The 23641-nt window shown below is 40.0% G+C and overlaps 1 protein-coding gene across 2 annotated transcripts; it reads left to right on the plus strand.

Moving 5' to 3' along the window:
- Positions 1-907: 907 nt before the first annotated feature.
- SLITRK4 (SLIT and NTRK like family member 4) lies at positions 908-14029 on the plus strand. Of its 2 annotated transcripts, none has more exons than XM_079123859.1 (2): positions 908-1262; positions 5787-14029. In XM_079123859.1, the coding sequence occupies exon 2, from the start codon at positions 5837-5839 to the stop codon at positions 8348-8350; it is 2514 nt and encodes an 837-aa protein (XP_078979985.1). In that variant the 5' UTR covers positions 908-1262; positions 5787-5836; the 3' UTR covers positions 8351-14029. The 2 variants fall into 2 exon arrangements, with proteins under 2 accessions (XP_078979985.1, XP_078979984.1); XM_079123858.1 differs by lacking the exon at positions 908-1262 and adding an exon at positions 1897-2076.
- The last annotated feature ends 9612 nt before the right edge of the window (positions 14030-23641 follow it).

Consider the following 23641-nt stretch of genomic DNA (forward strand, 5'->3'; position numbering starts at 1 on the left):
TTTTTAAACAAAAGAAAAAGAAAGAAAAAAGAAAACATTCCTGGATATTGGCAATACCTACTGTGGTTACAGCCAGTGGAATCTGAATAAGCGAAGTGGGCAGAACATGGGTCCTGAAGAAATGGGTCTCACCTGGCTGTAGTACTTGAAATGTGGCAAATGGGCTCCCAGGTGTCCCAGGGAAATACTTCCTGCTCATGACTTGGCCCCATTTACCTAAAGTCAGTTTATTTCAGACACACAAAGTAAAGAAAGAGTTGTTCTTCTTAGCCAAGCACCTATAAAAACAGCACAGTTGAGGGAAGGGGGCAAAATGAACATTTAACTTTTTCTTGTTTAGGAAAGCCAGTATTTGAAAAGGCATGCATGACAGCAAAAGTTCTCTGACCCCTTCCCCGGGCTTATTTGTTTTCTTAAATTTATTAACTAAATTACCAATCTGCATTAAACTGGTTTGAACATTGGCCCTTCCTGACGACATTCCTACCTTTTGGTGGAAGCACTAACAAGGGCCTAAACAATCCATAGGCTGAATCTACAGCCTCTGGATATTTGAGACTCAGCTGCTAAGGATTCTTTGGTATAGACAATGAGGGACTTACTGAAGTGACTTTTCTTAGTTCATTTCCTCACCTCGGTCTACCCAGTGAATCCCGTGGGGGCCCTTCCCCTTCCCTCTCCAAGGTCCCTCCAGCACAGTCCCACATCTTCAAACCTGGTCTCCCCCACCCCCTTCCCTAACGTCTCCCATCCACCCCCCACCCCCATCAAAGTCCCCTCCCGGTCAAAACCAAAGCCCGGAGAAGTGGAACGCACACAATGCCTCCCTTATAGGGCTTGAGCTGGGAACTGGGCATGCTCAGTAGCCAAAGCAGAATTTTTTTTTTTTTTCCTTTTGGTCGCAAGTGCGGCATCTCTCCCAGTCCCACACCTCTTTTTCCCCTACCCCTTTTCCCTATCCCCACCCCCAGCTCCCTAATCACCCTGCTTAACCCGTTTTCTGCCAAATGCTCAATGCCCGCGGAATTCTAAAATGCGGATAATTAACCCGTGTGCTTCTAACCCGGCTAAATAGTCTCACTTTGAGCTAAAGCCTCACTTTTACCTTAAAGCCCCCGGCCCCTTACGCGCAGACAGGTAGGGGGAGTGCGAATACTACTGGATCCCAGAGAACTGGTCCCAAGAAGGCTCCATCCAGGATCGCCGGCTACCAAGAAGTATTCTCCGAGCTCTCTGATCTGCAGGGTGACTATTAGCCAAAGGTACCTTACCCGCGATACAAAACCCAAGTGAGATTGTTGTATTTGAATGTATTGTTGTTGACTCACCCCCCTCCATCCTGGAATTATTCAATTCCGCGTAGACTCGACGACCCTATCTCCCTTGGCTCCCCTCCCCCCAGGCTCTCCAATGTTTCTTTGGCTTTTGCTGGGTTCTTGGTTGCTCTCTCAAAGGAACGCCCCGGTTGTGTGTGTGTGTGTGTGTGTGTGTGTGTGTGTGTGTGTGTATGTTCCTTCTTAGGAGACTGTGGAAGAGAAAAGACTGTAGTGTGCGTGTATGGTGGCGGGGGTGGATGGAAGCTAGTGCGCCCGCGTTGTGAAACTGGGGTCTCTATGCCTGAGGATAGGGGTCGCTCCTCCCTTGGGGTGTTTTAGGCAAAAGAGGGGGCGGATTCCAGGAGGAAAGCGCGCTGTCTTTCTTGGTGTGTGGGTAGAAGAGGAATCAAGTGGGGGTGTCGGGGTGGGGGACTGAAGGATCAGGAATGTGGGGGGATCGAAGTGGTTGGGTGTCGGGAGGGAGGGCTGTGTGTGTGCCAGGGGGCGGGGGCGGGGGCGGGGATTCGGCGCGTGTATGTAAAGGTGCAGCCCGAGTGCGAGGGTCTGGGTGCGCGCGCGGTGTCTGGCCGGGTGCGCGCGCGCGCCGCTGCCCGCTTGCTCGCCTGCTAGGGCTGCTCTGTGGGCTTGACCGGCGAGCGGGCGCGGAAAAGCTGGATCCCAGATCACGTAGAGACCATCGCGGAAACTGCAGCTCCGGTCGTGGCGCGGCGGGCTCTGCACTAGGCTCTGGGCTCCAGAGGTGGGTGAATTTCCAGAGAGGACTGCGCGAGCTGCAGCGACACGCGCGTGGTCTCTTCCCGGCTCGGATTGTCATCGTGTGTGTGTGTGTGTGTGTGTGTGTGTGTCTGTGTGTGTGTCTGTGTCTGTGTGCGCGCGCGCATGTGTGTGTGAGCGCGCGCGCGTGAAGGGAAGCAGGTAGCTTATTATTTTTAGTTTGAGTCCTGTTGGTTTGGGGCCGGCTGCGTGGACGAAGTGGACGTGTTAGCTAACCCACACACACCTCCCACTTGCTTGCCCACAGCACTATCGCTTGTCCCTGAGGACCGAAGGAATCCGGGTGCCCTTAGTATCCCTGCCCCCTGGGCGGCGGGGGTGGCAGGGAAAGTGTCCTGGCCTCTGGCATCTGGCAGCTCATGCTGGCGGAGCCGCTGCGCTGTGCTGGGCTTTGTTTCCTGCACCCTACTCTTCAGGCACTCTGCGTGGACGTAGATGTGGGGCTCCAGGCAGTGGTCCGCGGGCTGGTCAGAGATTGCTGGGACTCGCCAAGACTGGGAATTCGAGAGGAGGAGTCGGTGGGTAACTCCGAAAGCCCTGCACAGCCGGGTCGAGCGCTCGCAGCGCGACTTTGCAAGGCGCTTAAATGTTGAGCTGATTTCTGGCTTGGTGAGCAGTTTTGTGAAGCTGGCCAGGGGAGGGGGTGGCGGTCAAGGGGAGCCTGGGCCGTCTCTCGCGGCCACGTAGCGATGGGGTCACTCTGCCTGTGGCAAACGGATCAGTGACGTCCCAGTGCCATCGCCCTCGCGACCTGGGCTAGTTATCTTTCCTTCTTCCTAACCCACCGCGCGCCACGGTCTAGAGAGGCCAACGGAAACTCCAGCAGCTATCCCTTGTGGGACGAGAGCGCGCTGAGAAATGTGTGCGCAGCCGGGCTGAAGGCCCCCGCGACATCGCGCACAGTACCCCGCCTCCGCCACCCTGCCCGCGAGGCTGCTGCTTGGACCAGGAACCGGGGAGGGGGCTGCGCGCCGGCTCCGGGCACCGGGTTGCGGCAAAACATTGCGGTACGCGCCGGCGCCAGTGGCCCCTCCAACCGCGTCGCCGCCGGTCCGAGGTAGCGCACAGGGACGGTAGCGACTGAGTCTCTCCGTGGACTCCTATACCTCTACTCTTGCCCTAGGGCGGCCGGCAGGTTTCCCATGTCAGCTCCGGGGGAGCCACCTCGATCCACCGACGCCCCTGCCAGTGCTGTGTCCCCGGTCGGCAGGCTCCCTCCGCCTGGGCTCTGAGTGCCAGGCGCGGCTCTGTTGGTGTATGTCAGAATTGTGGTAGGGCTAGGTTTTGTGCAGTCCTGGCCGGCCGCGGAATCTGAGCGTCCTGCTGGGCACAGAAGACAGAAAGACAAGGAGACAGATTGCTCTTGGCAGACTGAGAGATGGTTCTTGGTACCCAACTCGGACTTTGTATGTTTTCGTTTTTGCCTCCCCCCCCCCCCACGATTTTTAGTGCATGCTTTAGCGGTGCCTTATGAATGTTCGTATTTTTTCGTTTACATTCAGTGGTCCTTTTTTTACCCTCTTTCAAGCTCCCTTCTCTGAGCTCTTTTTCTTCCATTTTCCACTTCTCCATGTCTCTTACCCTTTCAGTGCTTCTATCCCTCTCTCCTTGGCGGACCCACTCTCCTTCTTCATTGCCTGCTCCTCCAGCTGCTTTCGGCTTCCTCTGTTTCACAAGAGCTGCCTTTGGGAACTTCCTAGCTTGTCCTTGTGCCTTTTTGCCCCTTTGCTGCTTGAAGTAGAAATTACTAGGAGGAGGACAGTTCCTTATGCATTTTCAGATCTGTTGATGCTGATGGTTCTTGTTTTTGTACCGAATTTGGGTTATTCGATTTTTTTTGTTGGTGGTTTTTTGTTTTGTTTTGTTTTCTAGTTTGGTTGCTTTTTGGTTTCCCCATTTTGGGGTGGGGGAGGTGTTGGTTAGTAACAAGAAATGACTCAACTGAACCAAAATAGCTGTTGAAAACCACGTCAAGGTAAAAAAGATCAAGTGAAATTTCGATTTTACAATTAAAGTTTGTTTGGGCGATGTCATACTTAAGAATTGTGAGTTCTTTTTGAAATGCCAATCATACCTTCCTAGGGAATAGGGGAAATGCACCTCTGTATGGCAGCTAAGTAGCATCTAAGCAGTGTTGGTTGTATTTTCTACCAAACTACTTAAAATGCAAATCTTCCTGGGTGGTGGCTTAATGGATTGTCTACCTTGAGATAGGTTCCATTTTACCACTAGCTGATTCTTCCTGAACAAAATAAACAAAGGAATTCCTGTGTGACACTTTTTTCCTTTGCATCATTCCCTCATTGTGTTTCTGGGTATGTTATTTATTGAATTAATATTTGGTGGTAATCATATTGAAATTGCAGCCAGCTCTCCATTCATGATGGCAAAGAAAAGACTCACATGCCTAAAATTGCATCAGCAGAATACACACTGTTTGTGTTCCTTTTAATCTTTACTGTGAAGCAGGAATACCGTGTGTATGAGTGAATGAGTGAGAGTGAGTGAGTGAGTGTGTGTGTGTGTGTGTGTGTGTGTGCGCGTGCACACTGAAGTATGCTGTTTAAGAAGTGGGCTACAACTGGTTAATTGGCTAAGCATTGAACTCTACCAAGAAGTTACAATTTGTTTACAGACTGGAACATGGGGAGATAATATTGGAAGGGTGTTTGGGAACTGATGCCTTTAGGAGGAAAATATGTGGTATCTTCTGCAGATTAAGCTCCTCAAATTATAGCATATGAACTCCTCTTCCTCAGCAGGGGCAGTCTGTGGTCAGTGCGAAGGAGATAGCATTAGAGCCAAACTTCAGTTGGACCTGGGTTCAAAGTGGCAAATAAAGGAATGGGAGAGGGCCGGCAGGCAGGAGAGCCAGTTCTAGGTGTGAAAGGCTGCCTGGAGACAGCTAAGCAAGCAGGTTCTTCTGTTTTCAGGGATCCAAAGACAAAAGGCTTTCTTTTAACCCCCTATTTGGGAGATGACTGGCAGGCAACTAGATGCTGTTTATTCACCTGAAAACAAAATTTGGCCATCCCCTACTCAGTTGTTTTTCTAGAACCTCACAGGGTCATCTGTGTTTTGAAGGCAGCAGTATATAAGAGGGAACTGATTAATGGCACTGTGCCTACCTATGAACTGAAGCTCAGGCAGATCTTTTTGCAGGGCAAATTCTACATAGGTCTTTTCAACAACCCAGTCCTCCCATTGCTACCTTCCTTTACAACCTGGGCCCTAATATGGCGTCTGCTCAGCCTCTGTATCTAACACAGCGTAGGGTTTAGATATCCACTAATTGCAGTGCCTTTGTGGTGCAAAGGACATGGCATGCTTCCTGATCCAGGGGATGGCTATCTGATTTGTAAATAGGAAGGGCAGAGTTTGGTAAGTCAAGTAAAAAAGAAATTCAGATTGTTAAGATGTGAGTATGATTAATAATCTCTTTTCCTATTGTTTGTAGTGTATTCAGCACATGCAAATTTTATATAAACTACAGGTATGGAAATAAAATATGTGGCATTTTTGGTGGTTATTGTTCAACTGAGTGCAGATATTTGCAGTTTGGGTGCCTTAAAAACTACAAGGTAGTAATTATAGCCATGTACTCACTATAATATGATTTAAACACAATTTTTTAAGTAATGACCATTGAAAAAATGTTTTCTTTTTATTTTTTAGATTATTTATCTTTATTCAGAAGCGTAAAGTTCCTTGCTGATTGCAAGAAGATGTTTCTTTGGCTCTTTCTGATTTTGTCAGCCCTGATTTCTTCGACAAATGCAGATTCTGACATGTCGGTGGAAATATGCAATGTGTGCTCCTGCGTGTCAGTTGAGAATGTGCTCTATGTCAACTGTGAGAAGGTTTCAGTCTACAGACCAAATCAGCTGAAACCACCTTGGTCTAATTTTTATCATCTCAATTTCCAAAACAATTTTTTAAATATCCTCTATCCAAATACATTCTTGAATTTTTCACATGCAGTATCCCTGCATCTGGGAAATAATAAACTGCAGAACATTGAGGGAGGAGCCTTTCTTGGGCTCAGTGCATTAAAGCAGTTGCACTTGAACAACAATGAATTAAAGATTCTCCGAGCTGACACTTTCCTTGGCATAGAGAACTTGGAGTACCTCCAGGCTGACTACAATTTAATCAAGTATATTGAACGAGGAGCCTTCAATAAGCTCCACAAACTGAAAGTTCTCATTCTTAATGACAATCTGATTTCATTCCTTCCTGATAATATTTTCCGATTCGCATCTTTGACCCATCTGGACATACGAGGGAATAGAATCCAGAAGCTCCCCTATATTGGAGTTCTGGAACACATTGGCCGTGTCGTTGAACTGCAACTGGAAGATAACCCTTGGAACTGTAGCTGTGATTTGTTGCCTTTAAAAGCTTGGCTGGAGAACATGCCATATAACATTTACATAGGAGAAGCTATCTGTGAAACTCCCAGTGACTTATACGGAAGGCTTTTAAAAGAAACCAACAAGCAAGAATTATGCCCCATGGGCACAGGCAGTGATTTTGATGTGCGCATCCTGCCTCCATCTCAACTGGAAAATGGCTACACCACTCCCAATGGTCACACAACACAGACATCCTTGCACAGATTAGTGACCAAGCCACCAAAAACGACAAATCCTTCCAAGATCTCTGGAATCGTGGCAGGCAAAGCCCTCTCCAACCGTAATCTCAGTCAGATTGTGTCTTACCAAACAAGGGTGCCTCCCCTTACACCTTGCCCGGCGCCTTGCTTTTGCAAAACACATCCTTCAGACTTGGGACTGAGTGTGAACTGCCAGGAGAAAAATATACAGTCCATGTCTGAACTGATACCGAAACCTCTAAACGCCAAGAAATTGCATGTCAATGGCAATAGCATCAAAGACGTGGACATCTCAGACTTCACTGAGTTTGAAGGACTGGATTTGCTCCATTTAGGCAGCAATCAGATTACAATGATCAAAGGAGATGTATTCCACAATCTCACTAATTTACGCAGGCTGTATCTCAATGGCAATCAGATTGAAAGACTGTATCCTGAAATATTTTTGGGCCTTCATAACCTGCAGTATCTGTATTTGGAATACAATCTGATTAAGGAAATCTTAGCAGGCACCTTTGACTCCATGCCCAATTTGCAGTTACTGTACTTGAATAATAATCTCTTAAAGAGCCTGCCTGTTTACATTTTTTCTGGAGCACCCCTTGCTAGACTGAATCTGAGGAACAACAAATTCATGTACCTACCTGTCAGTGGGGTCCTCGATCAACTTCAGTCTCTCACACAGATTGACTTGGAAGGCAACCCATGGGACTGCACTTGTGACTTGGTGGCATTAAAGCTGTGGCTGGAGAAGCTGAATGATGGGATTGTTGTGAAAGAGCTGAAATGTGAGACACCTGTTCAGTTTGCCAACATTGAACTGAAGTCCCTCAAAAATGAAATCTTATGTCCCAAACTTTTAAACAAGCCATCTGCACCATTCACGAGCCCTGCTCCTGCTATTACATTCACCACCCCACTGGGTCCCATTCGAAGCCCTCCTGGTGGCCCCGTGCCTCTATCTATTTTAATCCTAAGTATCTTAGTAGTCCTCATTTTAACTGTGTTTGTTGCTTTTTGCCTTCTTGTTTTCGTGCTGCGACGCAACAAGAAACCCACCGTGAAGCACGAAGGGCTGGGGAATCCTGAGTGTGGCTCCATGCAGCTGCAGCTAAGGAAGCATGACCACAAAACCAATAAAAAGGACGGACTGAGCACAGAAGCTTTCATTCCACAAACTATAGAACAGATGAGCAAGAGCCACACCTGTGGCCTGAAAGAGTCAGAAACCGGGTTCATGTTTTCAGATCCTCCGGGACAGAAAGTCATCATGAGAAACGTTGCCGACAAGGAGAAAGATTTATTACATGTGGATACCAGGAAGAGACTGAGCACAATTGACGAGCTGGATGAATTATTCCCTAGCAGGGATTCCAATGTGTTTATTCAAAATTTTCTTGAAAGCAAAAAGGAGTATAACAGCATAGGTGTCAGCGGCTTTGAGATCCGCTATCCAGAAAAACAACAAGATAAAAAAAACAAGAAGTCTCTGATAGGTGGCAACCACAGTAAAATCGTTGTGGAGCAAAGGAAGAGCGAGTATTTTGAACTGAAGGCGAAACTTCAGAGTTCCCCTGACTACCTACAGGTCCTTGAGGAGCAGACAGCTTTGAACAAGATATAGGTCATGCAATCTAACTTCATACAGAGGACATTTATTTAATGATGAAAGTGCCTTTTGTTGACTTCTAACTTCCAAATACTATATTATCAATAGGCATAGAGGCAAGTGTTTCCAAGGGTGTCTCATTAACTGTAGCTGCAAAGACGTGTCGAGTAGAAGAGACTTTCCTTAATAGATTTTACTACATAAAACCTATACTGTGGAGTCCTGTGGGGATACTGCAAACTCTATTGCCAAAGGGATGCTTTATACACAAAATACACTGAATTTAACCTCAAGAGGCAAATCTGTTTTGTACCCCAATGCAAAACCTTCGTCTCTTTGTGCTTTGTAAAGCAAACTCAAGAAAACTGGTACCAGTGTTTGTACCTCAGCTGGGTCCTTCATCTTGCACGTAGATTAAGTTGGTGGAACTGGAATAATCCTTTTGATTTGTGGCATTGTAACAACTCTGTGTAAAGATTATCTGAAAAGTGTAAAAAAAATAGCATGCAAAGAGAGAACATTCGATAGTATTTGTAAATTGGTAATCTTTATGGCCTGCATCTTGAAACCACTGGATTTATAATGTTAAATTGTGCAAATACTTGTTTAAAATATACCATGCATTACATAACTATAAAATAAATTTGAACACTCTAAGCATTACCTGTCTATACATAAAAACCTAAAAGTGAAAAAAAAAAAATCAACGTGAATTCCATAGCGTTTGTGGTGATCTGAAGAAATACATGATGTTTATCAGAATTAAACATGGCTCAAATTAAACTAACACTAGAGTTTGTTCTCAGTTATGTGAAATACCCACAATCCTTAAAGGTTGTCCAAAATTAGCAAAGTGCTTACCGTGTGAGCGCACCCAAAGCTATTTTTGTAACATAATTCATATTTATGAAGTACTTTGTATACTAAATAGGAAAATATGTACTCCTTAATATGTATTTAATATGCCTGACTTGTTTTCCTGATCACAGTGAATTTATCAGTAAGTATAAATTTAGATAGAAAACTATACTAAACTGAAACTGAAGGTAATGTGTACAGAAATATTTCGGACTTTGTGATCAGGTGAAATTTAAAAATAGAAAAAGCAAAAAAAAACATACAAAAAAACCACAAAAAGACAAAAAAATTCAGTTCTGTGCTATTCTTGTGAATTTAGCATATTATCTTCAGATTTGTTACCAATCGTGCATTTTAAAATAGGCTCCTTAGTTTTATAGTATTATGTCTGGGGCAGTTGTTATTTGCCATCGGTTGTCTTGCTTTTCAGGATTCTATGAGCTTAATTCAAATAGTTTTCACTACAAATACTTTAAAAAATTAATGACTAAGGTTAATAGTATCTTGTATGCATCAGTATCCTGTTCTTTCATCATTCTGACTACTGTCAGATAATCTAGTAGGAACTGTAAACATCATGGTAAGCTTGGCTGTCAAAGCCACACTGTAAAATACTTGCATTGGTATCAGATGAGTTCACAGTCTGCAACTGCAAATGATATGCCCCCAAGTTTGATTGTACTGTTAAGTTCTACGTAAAAATTGGTCAAAGGAATGATGGTATTTGATAAGAGGGGATATTGAAGATTTTTAGGAGCTCTTGATTAGCAAAGTGATATCCAGAAACACATTGCCTTCTTGGCCTCTGTGTCTGTGTGTGTGTGTGTTTGTGCGTGTGTGTTCGTGTGTGTATTCATCTCTTATGAATTACTGTATTAATCTGTAAGATAACCAAGAAGGTGAACATAATCATTCTTCATGAATTTCAAGTGGCAGATGTTTTGGTGCAGCTTCCAAAATGATATTATGGCTGAAGCTGTAACAGCAGTCCCTGTGTTAAGCATTAATTTCAGGGCTTCATGTATTTGTTCTGAGATATAAAAACAAAAAACAAAAAAATTGCCATTCTTGGAGGTGTGTGTGTGTGTGTGTGTGCGTGCGTGTGTGCATTTGGGTATATATTCACACATATAGATAATTTGGAGATTTTTTTAATAGGAAAAATTTCTCCATATGTATGTGCTGGTGCTCTTAAAACTTTAATGTGTAATTTTAATTTTCATGACAATGTCTGTGAAAACTTTATATGAATATAAAAAATCCAAACAAATAATTGCTTTCTGATCTCAAAAGAAAAGACAAGATGTGTGCTCAACAGCTTGTTTTCATCTGCAATTTCATAAGGACTTGTAATATGCCATTACCATGCATGCATGCATCCATGGATTAAAGGGCTCCTAATGCATACTGACAGGGTAGAGATGCAGAGGCTTCAAAGAAAGTGTTTTAGTTTATCCTGTCAATAAAGTATGGATTGAGGAATCTTAAATAGACACTTGTGGGAGGAACCAGAAAACTCCTTCCATGATCTGGAGATAATAGGTCATTGGGATGATGCCTTTTATTCAGTGTGGTGGTGCTTTGAAGATGTTTCAAGGTTTCTGCAGAATTGTCAATGGCAAGAGTACCTGCCACCATCTCAAAGCTTGCTGTAGTATATTGGCTATTTCATACTCCTGCTGAAAGGTATAAATGTTCAAAGTTTTTTTTTAAAGTAACTTAATTGTATGTGGTTATTTGGAGGTTCTAATTGTAAATGAAAGTAACAAATCCTTGGTTAAGGCTGATATATTTTCCTTAACTAAAGTCATTGTGCCTACATTATACAGTGTGTACTATTTTGCACCTGTCTCTCATTAGTTCTACTTGTACATTTTATGATAATGTAGTTAGGCATAAGTTCTGAGTTGAGTACAAGAGCAGTTAAAATACTGTATCTACATTTTGTTGGCTTCAACTATAACCTTGATGTTAGTTTAACCCCTTGAGGTATGACATGTACGTTGGTACAGCATTTTTAGTAGAACTTTGATTCAAATCTTGAAAATCCAAGAAGTGTTCATTTCTAATGTGTTCTGACACATCATGGGCTTCTTGGCATTATATTCGTGTGTATGGACTGTGTTAGAACAGTTGCAAATAAAACTAGATCCTATGAAATCAATGAAGGGGTTGAGATAATATATTGTGTCCGTGTAAGATAAATCAAGTTTTAAATTATTTTTTTATGAAATCAATAAAGATGACTCAATTCTTTAAAAGTAAATCTTTGTGTAATTTTATGAGAAAGCAGCTATTAAAGTGATTCAAGTCTATAAGGCAATTTATATTCTATATTTAGTTTTCCACACTGAATAATAAAGTGAATAAATATATTAATTAGAAAATCATTTAAGACCATCTTTCTTTTGTTGCTTTTTTAAACATTTAATTTTCTTAAACCTCAAAGATCCATAAATTATACAGGGCCTGGCTTCGTGAGTAACATCAACAGGTATTTCAGAAATAACAGATTACATCTAAAAATGTATGGTGATAATACTAATCTATAGTATCTTGCATGACTTTTACATTGACATTGTACGAAATGAGCACAGTGAGTTGTTCTTTGGTTTGTTTTTTTTTTGTTATTGTTTTTGTTTTGGGTTTTTTTGTTGTTGCATCCAAAGAATTGGGGATAAAATATATTAAGAATGTATTTATAATCACTATTTTGAAATAAACTAAAGAAAACACATTGTATTGTTTTTACCCTGATTCAATTATTAGTATTTTAGATTAGTTTATAAAATAAAAATCAAGTAATTCTATAAAATCTTAATGTAATTCACAGAAAGGAACTGTTTTAAAGACTTTTGTTTGGTTTTAATTGCATCAAGGTATTAGAAAGAATTTACTAAATGCCACTTTCATGAAAATCTTAATAAAATTGTTTGCTACAATATTATTTCTGAAGCTACAGTGTGCTATATGTATTTATTTTTTCATTATTTTTCAGAAGAAATAGAACAGTAGCCAAACCAGTCACAGCACTCATATTTGAGAGTAAGATATATAGCTTTTAGAATATGGTTTGTAATCCAATTTAATTATTAAATCTCTGTTAAAGATGCTTTCCTTACAAACGTCTTGGCAATCTGTTCCTTCCCACTGACAGCCCCTTTGGAGAAGAGTCAGAGAGAGCCAAAATCAACATGCTTTGATTCGTGCCCATTCTCATTCATCAGTTGGAATCTGACATAACTTCAGATAAGCAAATATTAGTATTCAATCTTAACTATCTACTCAGATACTTGTAGTAGAACTATAGAACCTCTGTGTAACTTAAACAGCTTGACTGATGGCAGGCTAGCTACCTGTTTATGGGTGACTTTTGATTTTTATTTGGTTCTTTTGAAGATAACCAAAATGATCAATCCATCACTTTATGAAGATATTGTGGTTGCAGAAAATGAACCAATTACCTTATGGCTAATTTGATGACACAGAAGAATATAGACAGTTTTGACCAATAAGTGGGTTTAAGGCATGTGTACTTCAGGGAAGAGAAGAAAAGATGGGAACAGAGAGAGACAATAAATTAAGATTGTTGTGGCCTTACATCTTTGCATAGCTGTGCTGAAGGCATGAAAAGTATAGATAGCATGTACAAGTACTTTTGGACTAAATGTCTTACACATCACAGGAGATACATGATGGGATTGTGTTATTTTAGTTTGTTTTATATGAGTATTTTGGGCACAGGGCTTTGGGTGTCAGCCAGTCTGTTATGTAGACAAGTGGCATCAAATCAAGAGTTGACTTCATTTCCAGTGCTCATTAGTCATGATGGTCAGATGGGCTGAACTAAAATATTCAGTTTGTGGTGTCACTTACTGAGAATAACTAGTGATATATATCAAGTTTAACTGATAATCATTAATCCTCAAATTCAGATCTCCTTTGGAATATGTCCTTTGTTAAATTAAAAGCAAATGGGAGGTCAAATTAATTTTAATAGCTTATTTTATTCAAACTTCCCTTTATCTTAAACTTTGAAATTTATTTATTTACTAAATTTTTTTCATTGCAATTTAGTTTCCACTAATTGATAGGATTGCACTTTTGAAGGGAAAATTTAAGAAGGGAAAGTCTGTCTTCTATCTTATATAAAGTAATAAGTTTATTGTTTTTTAAAATTATTTTAATTTATTGTTCCTGTGTCTGCAGAAGGAAAAAACAGTGGGGCTCTAAGACACTTGAATACTTTGGGTCAAAATAACTGCTATCGAGAATGAAAATATTTGAACTTCTCATTACTTGATAATTACCAGATTCACTGACTATAAAACCTACAACCAAGAGAAAATTACTCAATCATCCACTTTAGTTTACTTTTGTAGATACTGCCTAGATAGGCATAGAAGTTCTGGTGATTCCATTAATCCAGCAAAAATGAGAAATAGTTTTACTTAAAAAGCTCCTAAATGAACTCTTCAGAAAGATAAAATGAATACGTAATGAATAAACATACATTATTATCTTTAATTTACTTATAGAAAGAAGATAGTCTTTTAAAATTCCTGAACAATATACTTCTTTTAGTTGTCAACTCAAAAATACTTGTTCATATCAAATGCTGCTGGTTAGCAGCCTAAGGAAGCCATGCTGTGCTGTGGATATTGCTCATGGAAACATTTGAATATCACAGTAAGCTCTGTTCTCCCTAACTAAGAATTGCAATGTGTATTTCCATCATTGTTTCATGTAAATTGAACCATTGTGCTAAAATTCTGGAGTTGGTATGCAGTAACTTTAATGCTGTTTTCACAAATAAAAGTCTTTTCTTATAGGTCACATTTGTAGCCATTCAGTGTGTTTATTAGTGTGAAATTAGTGAAACTGAAGTTCAAAAAGAAATGGAAATAATCTGTTTTACAGCTGATGCAATTATATTAGTTTATATGGATAGGCAAGATCTACCTATGCACACACATGCACCCACATACAGAGCGAACAACACATGCAAACAGTGAATTATCCACAAAGGGAACTATATACTTGATATTAGCAATTAAAATGTTTGTCTTGATGACCTAGATATTTCAAATCAAATTAGATATTATGGCAGATAATTGTTCTGTATTTTGCTTTCACCTTAAATTGAAACTTGACCACTCTGTCATATACAGTGTCAATTAGGCTCAGTTTATCTTTCAGGGGTTCTTTGGGTTTCAGTAATGTCTGCTATCATGATATTCAAGTTTGCTGTTCCTTACTGTTAACTTCATCATCTTCCTCCATCTGTAAGCTTACTAAATAAATGTCACTGTATGCTATTCCCAGGCAACCAACAATGGTGCAAATCAATGCTGTTATTACCATTCACAAACATTATTCAGAGCACCATGTAGAGGCATCTAAAGCCAAGGTAAGGAGATCCCTCGTGTGAGGATTTGACTAGAAATTACTGCAACGTTCAATTTTTCTTACAAGAAGGAATAGTTGGTTGAATAGTATACCTAAGAAACCTGAAACTAAAGTTAGGATCAGGAAGGATAAGGACAAATGAATATTCAGAGAAAAAAGTGTTTGTTAGATAGAACCCAGTTGTCTTAATCCTGCTTTATCTATTTTAATTGAATATAAAATCCAGGCTAGTGTCAGTATAGCAGTAGTAGTTTATGTTATTTTTTTGGTATATATATATATATATATATAATGTGTATATATATATATATATACATATATATATAATGTGGGAACAGTGCTCATTAGTGTATATATATATATACACATATATATATAATGTGTATATATACACACACACACACACACACACACACACACACACATATATATATATATATATATTATAGAATTTGCAGGTCAAATAACGTATCTAGTTAGCTTTTCAGCCCCCATGGTACCTTTTCCTTTGGTTGACCTATCATTATTTGACTGGTTATCAGAGCCTTCTGATACTGCTTTGGTTGTTAAAATAATGATAAGCAGCATTTTTGTTTAACGAGTATAAGAGGTAAAACATGCATAATACACATAAAGTACTTTGATAGGGAGCAAAATTAATCAGTACAAACATTTTGGGTTCCCAATCCTGTGGTAAAATGCTTCTAGGCTGTCTTGTTTGTTTTCAGAAATTGTAGTTCAGTCAAAATTATTAAGTGCCTATTTCAGAAGCCATTTCCTACATGAACCCCCAGGAAACCATGTATCTGCCATGGATCCCCTTGCTCCATAGCAGGATATGTCATATTTGCCAAGTCTTCCCTGCTGGAAATTGTTCTCTTCTGCTGTTACAAACAGCCAGCACTATCTATGGCATGGACTAGCTTAGGGAGAATTTTTCACTGTGGTTTTGTTAGTGGCAATACACAGAAAAATCCAAGATTCTAAGTCCAAGCCAGTATTCGCCATTGTAATATTACCACTAGATACTAGTAGATACTACTAGATAATTCTAGTAGATAAAATACTACTAGAGAGCATTTTGGTCGTGTATATTTTCCACATTGCATTTTCGTTTTTGCTCACCAGTTCCCTCTAGCCCATAGAAGCTAGTGGTCATTTTATTCATCATTCTCCTACAATATAAAAACTACCTTCTCTCCAGAAATCTCAAAGTTATTTAGAAAAAAAATCATCACACTCCTCTCTACCCATTTCCTTCTATAACTTCTAGAAATACAGAAGATAGAATGCAGCAAGTAATGGATTTAAATGGAAGTCCTGCTGACATAGAAATAATTATAAGATAGAGTGAGGTATCAGGGAAAGAAAGCCAATTTGGGGAAGATATTTCTTGTATTTTAGATTTCCTTTCCCAACAATTAGGGTTCCATGTCTTACTTAGCTCATGAACTGAATCCAGAGAAATCAGTTTTTACTCTTGAATCTCTGTAGTAACTACAGATGTATATTATTGCTGACATGTTGGTCAGTTTTACCACGTGTTGTCATAAACATGGCTGTTATTTTCTCCTTTCATTCTCTACTTCAGAAAATATTCATTTGCTCAGATTTGGCACAGCTGCTGAAATGCTGCTGTATCAATTCTCACCATGAAATTTCACAAAGCATTTTTTTTCTATATGTAACTAAGCAGTTACACAGAACTGTGTGTTGGAAACTGAATAAAACCATCAGGATTAAGAAGACTAGTGCGCTCCTAAGAAAAGACAGCTTTACAGAACCAAAATGAAGGCATTTTAATAAAATTGCATCACGGTCACCAACCTCCCTTTGAACATGCTGGCTTTTTATAGGCTTCAACGTATGCATCATCAGGGAAATAGGATCAGCTCATTGGCAGCATTTCCACTCTTGTTTCATCTTCTTGGTTGCCTAATTTGTTCTGCAGTGTAAAATGTGTGATCACTAACTTGATTATTTAATCTCGAATGCATATATGATTTCATCTGGCTATTTGCATATAAATACATTGGAGAAAGCTCTATCTGTAACTGAGTGAGACTGCACTAATGGCTTTATATCACTTAATCATTACCAGACAGAGATAAAACAAGTGCCTATCGGTAAATAGTAATCTTCAGTGTTTAAGGTCCCTCACAGAAGATGGAGTATATGTACTCCTTCAATTTTGAAATCAGATTATTTGGTCCCAAATCTCTTGTTTTTTTCAAAGAGAAACTAGGGCTAGAGAGGGGAAAGTGACTTACCCAAGGTCACATAATATATTACAGTCACTCTGGTGTAGGATCTGATTGTCACATAGTAATTTTATTTCCATTGTTGTACTGTGTTTGGAAATTTGGGGGAGGAAAATGAGGATCTGTGGGTAAGGCTACAGGGAGACATTCCGTTGCAGAAGGACGTTTTCCATAAGGTTTTAGAGCAGCCTATAACTTGAATGAATGAGATATAAAATATAGGCTTCTTTAACCATGGGAGTGTCTAAAGTGAGAGTGGTTCTAGCAAGGAAGATGGATTCATTCAAGAAAATGTATTTGAATGCAGGTTTCGATGAGATGATCTTGGAGGACATTTTTAATGCTAAGATATTAAGGATTCTCTAATGTAAATACCAAAATCATTCAAGACAAAACTATCATGTGTTTTGCCCTCAATGTTTAATTAAATACTTGATCTATTGTATTTATATACTAACAGGTGATATTCACTACATATTAGTATTACAAATCAGTAACCCCAAAACACTAGATATTAGGCTTCATGTTAGATGAGAAATATAGTAGAATTCTCCCTGATTTATAACGTTTTTAAGTGTCAGCATTCCCAAAAGAAGACTCACTCATGTTTAATATTTTATAAAGGGAAAAAAACAACTACCTTTGTACATTGCACTGAAGATGGCACTCTAGTAACAACCTCACACTAGAAAGGATAAGACATGCTTGTATTTATTATTTCAATCCTCACTTTCAACTTTGGGGTGATTTCTTGAGCCTGGCAAACAAACCACAAAGGTTAGTTTACTGTACTATCATCTTCACTAATTGGAATTGGGTTGGTTTTTTATAATTTACCCTCAATTAGGTAGGATTGAAATTTATTTCAGAGAATTGCATCTCAGGTTTCAGCCCAACAGACTATTTAAGAATCCACCTGAAGATGAATTATGAAAAAAAGGCATTCTCAGAAATATTTATTTGAATTTCATTCCACATAGACAGAAAGTTTTCTTTAAAAGGAAAGGAAAGAAAAGAAAATCAGACCTCAAGTGTTTTCGTTAGCTTGCTTTGGGGGCATTGTACATTTTTAAAGATTCTGGGCATATCTATGATGACTCTAAGTGAAATTCTGAGGTTTTCTTTTTTTCTTTTAAATGCAGTATCATTAGCTAGAACCTCATGAAACATGGCTACTATGCACTCACTGGTTCCTTTTACTGTATGGGGTCTATCATAGCAGAACATACTGACCCTCTGCCCTCCTTCATCTCACATGTCCACTGATCCTGCCACTTCATGCTGCCTAATGTCTGTGCAACCCCTTAGCTCCCCACTCAAACATCTTCTCTTGTGACAGGGAACACTTGCCCACACTCCCATTAAAACTGTGCTTTTGTTTAGTTTTTCTTCCTAATTCACATTCATATAGCATATTAACATGCAGCTAGTCCACATGCTTGCTAAATATGTCAGTTTTCTCAGAAATATTTGCATTTTTAAGAGGATATCAAAGAGTAAGGGAGGAGAGTACATTAGTAGAATGAACGTTGGCATTTCAGGCCCTTGAGAAACAGTGGACTAGGAGGCAGCTGCGTCTAGCTCAGATCAATGGGGAACGATACTAACTTAAACCTACTTTCAGGAAGTCCCATATTAAACCCCCTTAGTGGTTTTTATTTGTTCAACCTTGTTCATATTGGACTGGGAGAAGGGAAGGGTGGGTCAATCATGTAAGGTTCTCCTATGAAAATGACATTTAAATTAACATCTTGAAAGAGGAGTCAAAATTAGTTGCTGATCATTGGGATTGCAGAAGGCACAATGAGATTGAGGGAGAACTCCAATGTGGGAATGAGCATGTGATGTGGTGCTGATATAGTCGGCAAGAAGGAGACCAGTGGTTTGCATACCTTTTCTACAAAGGGAAAGTAGCAACTATTGGAGTTTTGCAGACCATACCGTCTTTGTTGCAACTAGACAACTCAGCCCTTGTAGTATAAAAGTTCAGACTGTGAGGAAATGAATGTGTGTGATTGTGTTTTTAATAACACTTTATTGGCAAAAACAGGCTGGGAGATGAATTTGGCCTACAGGCCATAGGCGCTGACTCCAAGGCCAAATCATAGAAAGCCTGGTACGAGTTTTTCATGTGCTTTGGGAAGTGAATGAAGGTTTCAAAAGCATTGAGGTAACATGATTAAGTTTGTTTAGGATTCACTTCTGGCTGTTATATGGAAGCTGGACTAAATGGAGCAAAAAGAGTTTAAGTAGGGAAACAAGTAAGGAAACTTACAGTAGTACTGAAAAAAGATGAAGGCAACCTAGTTAAAATAAAGAAAGTATTTGGTTGTGATTTCTGTTTTAAATGTAGATTCTCTGGATATGAGGATCAAGGATGCCAGAGCTGTCACATATTTGGGCTGATGAAGATGTTATTAACCCTAGGGTAGAGGTGACCATTGGGGGTAGATATCAAGGAAGTATTTCATTTTGGACATGTTAGATTTGAAATGGTTGAGTCTTCAGTTGTCAGGTAGGTGACTGACTGTTGGACAGGAGCTCCTCAGATTAATTTAGGCAACAGATGGAAATGAGAATCATCACTGACACTTAGGTCATGAAAGGAAGCCCCAGAATGAGAAAACAATGCCTGGCAATGAGTGCAGATGCTTTAGGGGTTTGTTTATCAGTGTCATCTCTGCTGTGCAACTTCTGCATCAGAATCACTCAGGGTATTTGTTGTGACTGACCCCTCCCTGAATCTCTGTGAGCAGAGCCCTCGAATGTACATTTTAAAGCTTCCTAGCTTATTATTATTTATATTAAATTGTGGGAATCTCTGCTATGCAGATGATTTGAAAGAGAAAACTCAAAAACCAAAAATGTAACTCTATAGCTCAAGGGGAAACCAGGAAGCTCTGGGGTCCTAGGAGCAAAGAGAAAAAAGCATTAAAAGAAGGAGTCAGTGACTGTCCATGTCCAGTGTTGCTGAGACAACCAATTGCTCTCTAACCAGGCTTTTCTGGTGCCTACTCTGCTTGGATCACATACAAAACAGATGTGAGAACAGCTGTGAGACTTCATGCCATAACAGGAGACAAAATTTCAGACAAAAACTGCACAGAGAGAAGGAATGCTCTGAGAAATGACAGACAAAGATCAGGAGCAGAACACTGGCCAAAGCAGAAGCAACAGATCAGTACAGGGAAGACTCTGAGATTCCACAGGGGAGACAAGGAAGCAGCAAAGCCAGCAGCGGGAACTTACCAAGCTCAGGAGGTGGAAGTGAGCACCCCACATCAGCACCAGAAGGCAGCATATGTGGGCTACAGGGAAAGCTCACCCAACTCCAGTGCTTTTTGAGAGGTCTTATGTTTAGTGGTCCTGTCCCTCCAGGGATGAGGAATAAACAGGAATCTGGAAGCTTCAGCTGTTTGCTGTGAGCTTTGAATTGGAGCAAATTCTGCCAGGAAAACTCCACTCTCACCGTACTCTGCCATGGCAACATATCCAAATAAAGTGTGTGTTCCTTAAAGTCAGATTAATCAATATTCATTGAATGCCTACTATGTGTTTTCTCTGAGCTGGGTGCTGAAAGAGGCAGAACAGTTGGACCAAGTCCCAGTTCCCAGAGAGTATAAAACCCAGTGGAGATGGTAGGTATGAAAATGATTCAATACCAGAACATCACGTTCTCAATGCCGTAGTATAAAGTCAACATGCTGCATGAACAGGTGCTCAGTTATGAGAAGCAAGAAAGGCTTTAGGACAGAGGTGCATTGGGACCTAACTTTCCAAGGATTGTTTGAATTTTGATAAGCAGAGAGGGAAGTCCCCACTGATAGGTCTGTTAGTGTAAAAGCAGAGAAGGGTTGAGGGGGTGGTTTGGTGTTCTCAGGAGTTGGGGTGGTTCGGTGTGGCTGGAGCATGTTCCTTCTGTGTGACATCCTCACTGATTGTCTGTCATGTCCACTTGCAAGACTCACAGGGACCTCGAGCTCAGTAATGTCAGACTGACATCATCATTCTCCCTGCACAGAACAGTCTTGTAGTCTATGACATACTAGTGATCAGCCTCTCAGCTGCCTGGATGCTCCAGTTAGAATTCTGTTCATCATGTGAGCCCCTCCCTAGTCTTCACCCCACGTCAACGATGACAGAGGATTCTCTCCCAGTTTTCTCCTTTCCATCTCATTGCCACCATATTGGGCTCTCTTGGACCTCTACTAAAGCCATCCAGCTGCTCTCCCTGCTCTGCTGTCACACTCTCCCATTAATTTTCCACACAAATCAGCCACAGTCATCTTAAACTTCAAATCACACTCAAGCCCCTTCCGTGACTTCCCACTGCCTTCAGAATAAGATAAAAATAGTAAAAATCATTTTCATTTGTCGAGTGCTTATTACCTGCCAGTCACTTTTCTAAGCACTTCCCATGCGTTAATTCTTTTTTCCCCATTTTTTTGGTATTTGTCGAACCTCAGATTGTTGTTCTTTTATTCTATATATTTAAGGTGTACTATAAGATGTTTTGATTTACTTATACATATTGAAATGGTTGCTACCATCAAGTTACTTAATCTATCCATCACCTTCAATAGTTTCCTTTCTTTGCCTTTGTGGTAAAGGGTTCACAAAATCTATTCTCTTAGAAATTATTCAGTATATGAAATTATTGACCATAACTGTACATCAGAGCTCTAGAATTATTCATCTTATATAACTGCATTCTGCACTCTTTGACCTACTCCTTCATATTCCCACCCACTACTCCTGGTAACCAAGGATCTTTCTGTTTGTCTGTATTCAACTTTCCTTAGATTCCATGTATAAAAGATATTATGCAGTAATTGTCTGCATTAAGTGTCTGGTTTATTTCACTTAACATTATTCCACAATTTCTTTATCCATTCATCCATCCACTCTTAGGTATGTCCATGTCTTGGATATGGTGAATAATGCTGCAGTGAACTTAGCAACACAGATATCTGCATAGGTCCTGATTTTATTTCCCTGAGTATATACCCAGCAAAGGGATTGCTGTGTCTTGTGGTAGTTCTATTTTTAATTTTTTGAGGACCCTCCAAGCTGTTTTCCATAATGGCTTCACCCATCTACATTCTCACTAACATTGCACAAAAGGTTCCTGTTTCTTCACCCCTTGCCAACACTTTTTTATCTCTTTCCTTAACAGTAGTTAGTCATCCTAACAGGTGTGAGGTGCTCATTGTGGTTTTGATTTGTATCTTCCTGATGATTGTTAATTATTAAGTTCCTTTCCATATTGGAAATTTTTATGTCTTCTTTAGAAAAAATGCCTATATTGCTTCTCTGTCCATTTTTAATCAGGTTATTAGCATTTGGGGTTCAGTTTGTGTATTTCTGGATATTAACCCTTTATCAGATAAATGGTTTCCAAATAATTTTTCCTAATCGATAGGATGCCTTTTCATTTTGTTAATTATTCCTTTGCTGGAAATGCTTTGATTTAATGTAGTCCCACTTCTTTATTTATCCCTTTGTTGTCTGAGCTTTTGGTATCGTGTATAAAATATTGTTATCAAGGTCAACTATCAAAGAATTTTTCTTCTAGCAACTTTTTGTTGAATGAAGTACAATTGTCCCAATTTACAGACTCAGAAATAGAAAAAAAAGGAGATTTAAAAATTTGTCCAAGGTTACACATTAATAAATGACAGAGCCAGAAAAAAAATACCACAAATTCTGATTACAGAGTCCAGACATTTCTCTGCTATGCTATGTAGCTCCAATGAAATGTAAACCCTTTACCAAGGTATGCAGACCCAAAATGGCTGAACCTTTGCTGCTCTCCCCAGCCTTAACTTATACAATTGTTTTCCTCTCTTCCTTAATATTTTATGTGGTCAATTAAACTAAATGGTTGTAATTATATGAATTAATTTAATTAAAGTGCCATGTTCCCTTATCCCCAAGCTTTTGGACAGGACAGCTGCATTTCATTGCCTAAAACACTCTTCGTTCCTCTTTTGGCCAGGTTTACCTCTATTGCTATCTTAGATCTCAGCTTACTTGCCATCTTCCCCAGTAAAACCCTCCTGTACACCCCTACAGTATCTGTGCTAACCCCTCTTTCAGCTCATTCTACCTTGTATTAAAATTGCATGTTTTCTTATCTGTCTCCCCAAATAAACTATGAGCTTCTAGAGCACAGGATCCATATTCTGTTACTGTTGTGTGTACTATGCCTAGCCTAGTACCTGGTGCTTAGTATGTAGTGAACAGATATAATTGAATCAATAAGCATATTAATGAATATTATAGCAGATGAAGTCTGAGAGAGAGAATTTAGAGAGAGGTTGTTAAAGATTTTGGATGCCATGCTAAGAAGTTAAAGATTTTGAGAAGAGAGAGACATGATGTAAACACTTTCATTTTAGGAAGGTGAATCTGGTACTCTGAATATTGGCAAGAGAATTTTGAAGGCAAAAAGATAATTAGGATGTTAGTAAAGTAATTAGAAAATTAGAACATTATTATTCAAGTTTTGCAGGATAAAATCTGCCTCCAAACTCAACAGCATACATCACAAGTCAGTTGCTTAAGGTGATGGGTCTATGGGTCATAACAGAGACCATACTTTGACTGCAGGCATGTGGGTTGGCTGGTCTAGGCTGATTAGTCTCCAAATTGCAGGTTTAGTGTTGTTATTTTTATGTGTCTCTCATTTTTCTGGGACCAGTTGGCTACCCAGGAGTAGCTCTTTTCCTAGCAATGTCAGAAACACAAGAAGGCAAGCTTGATCAAAAGAGAACAT

This window comes from Sciurus vulgaris (assembly GCF_902686455.1).
Source record: "Sciurus vulgaris genome assembly, chromosome: X".
Classification (NCBI taxonomy): domain Eukaryota; kingdom Metazoa; phylum Chordata; class Mammalia; order Rodentia; family Sciuridae; genus Sciurus; species Sciurus vulgaris.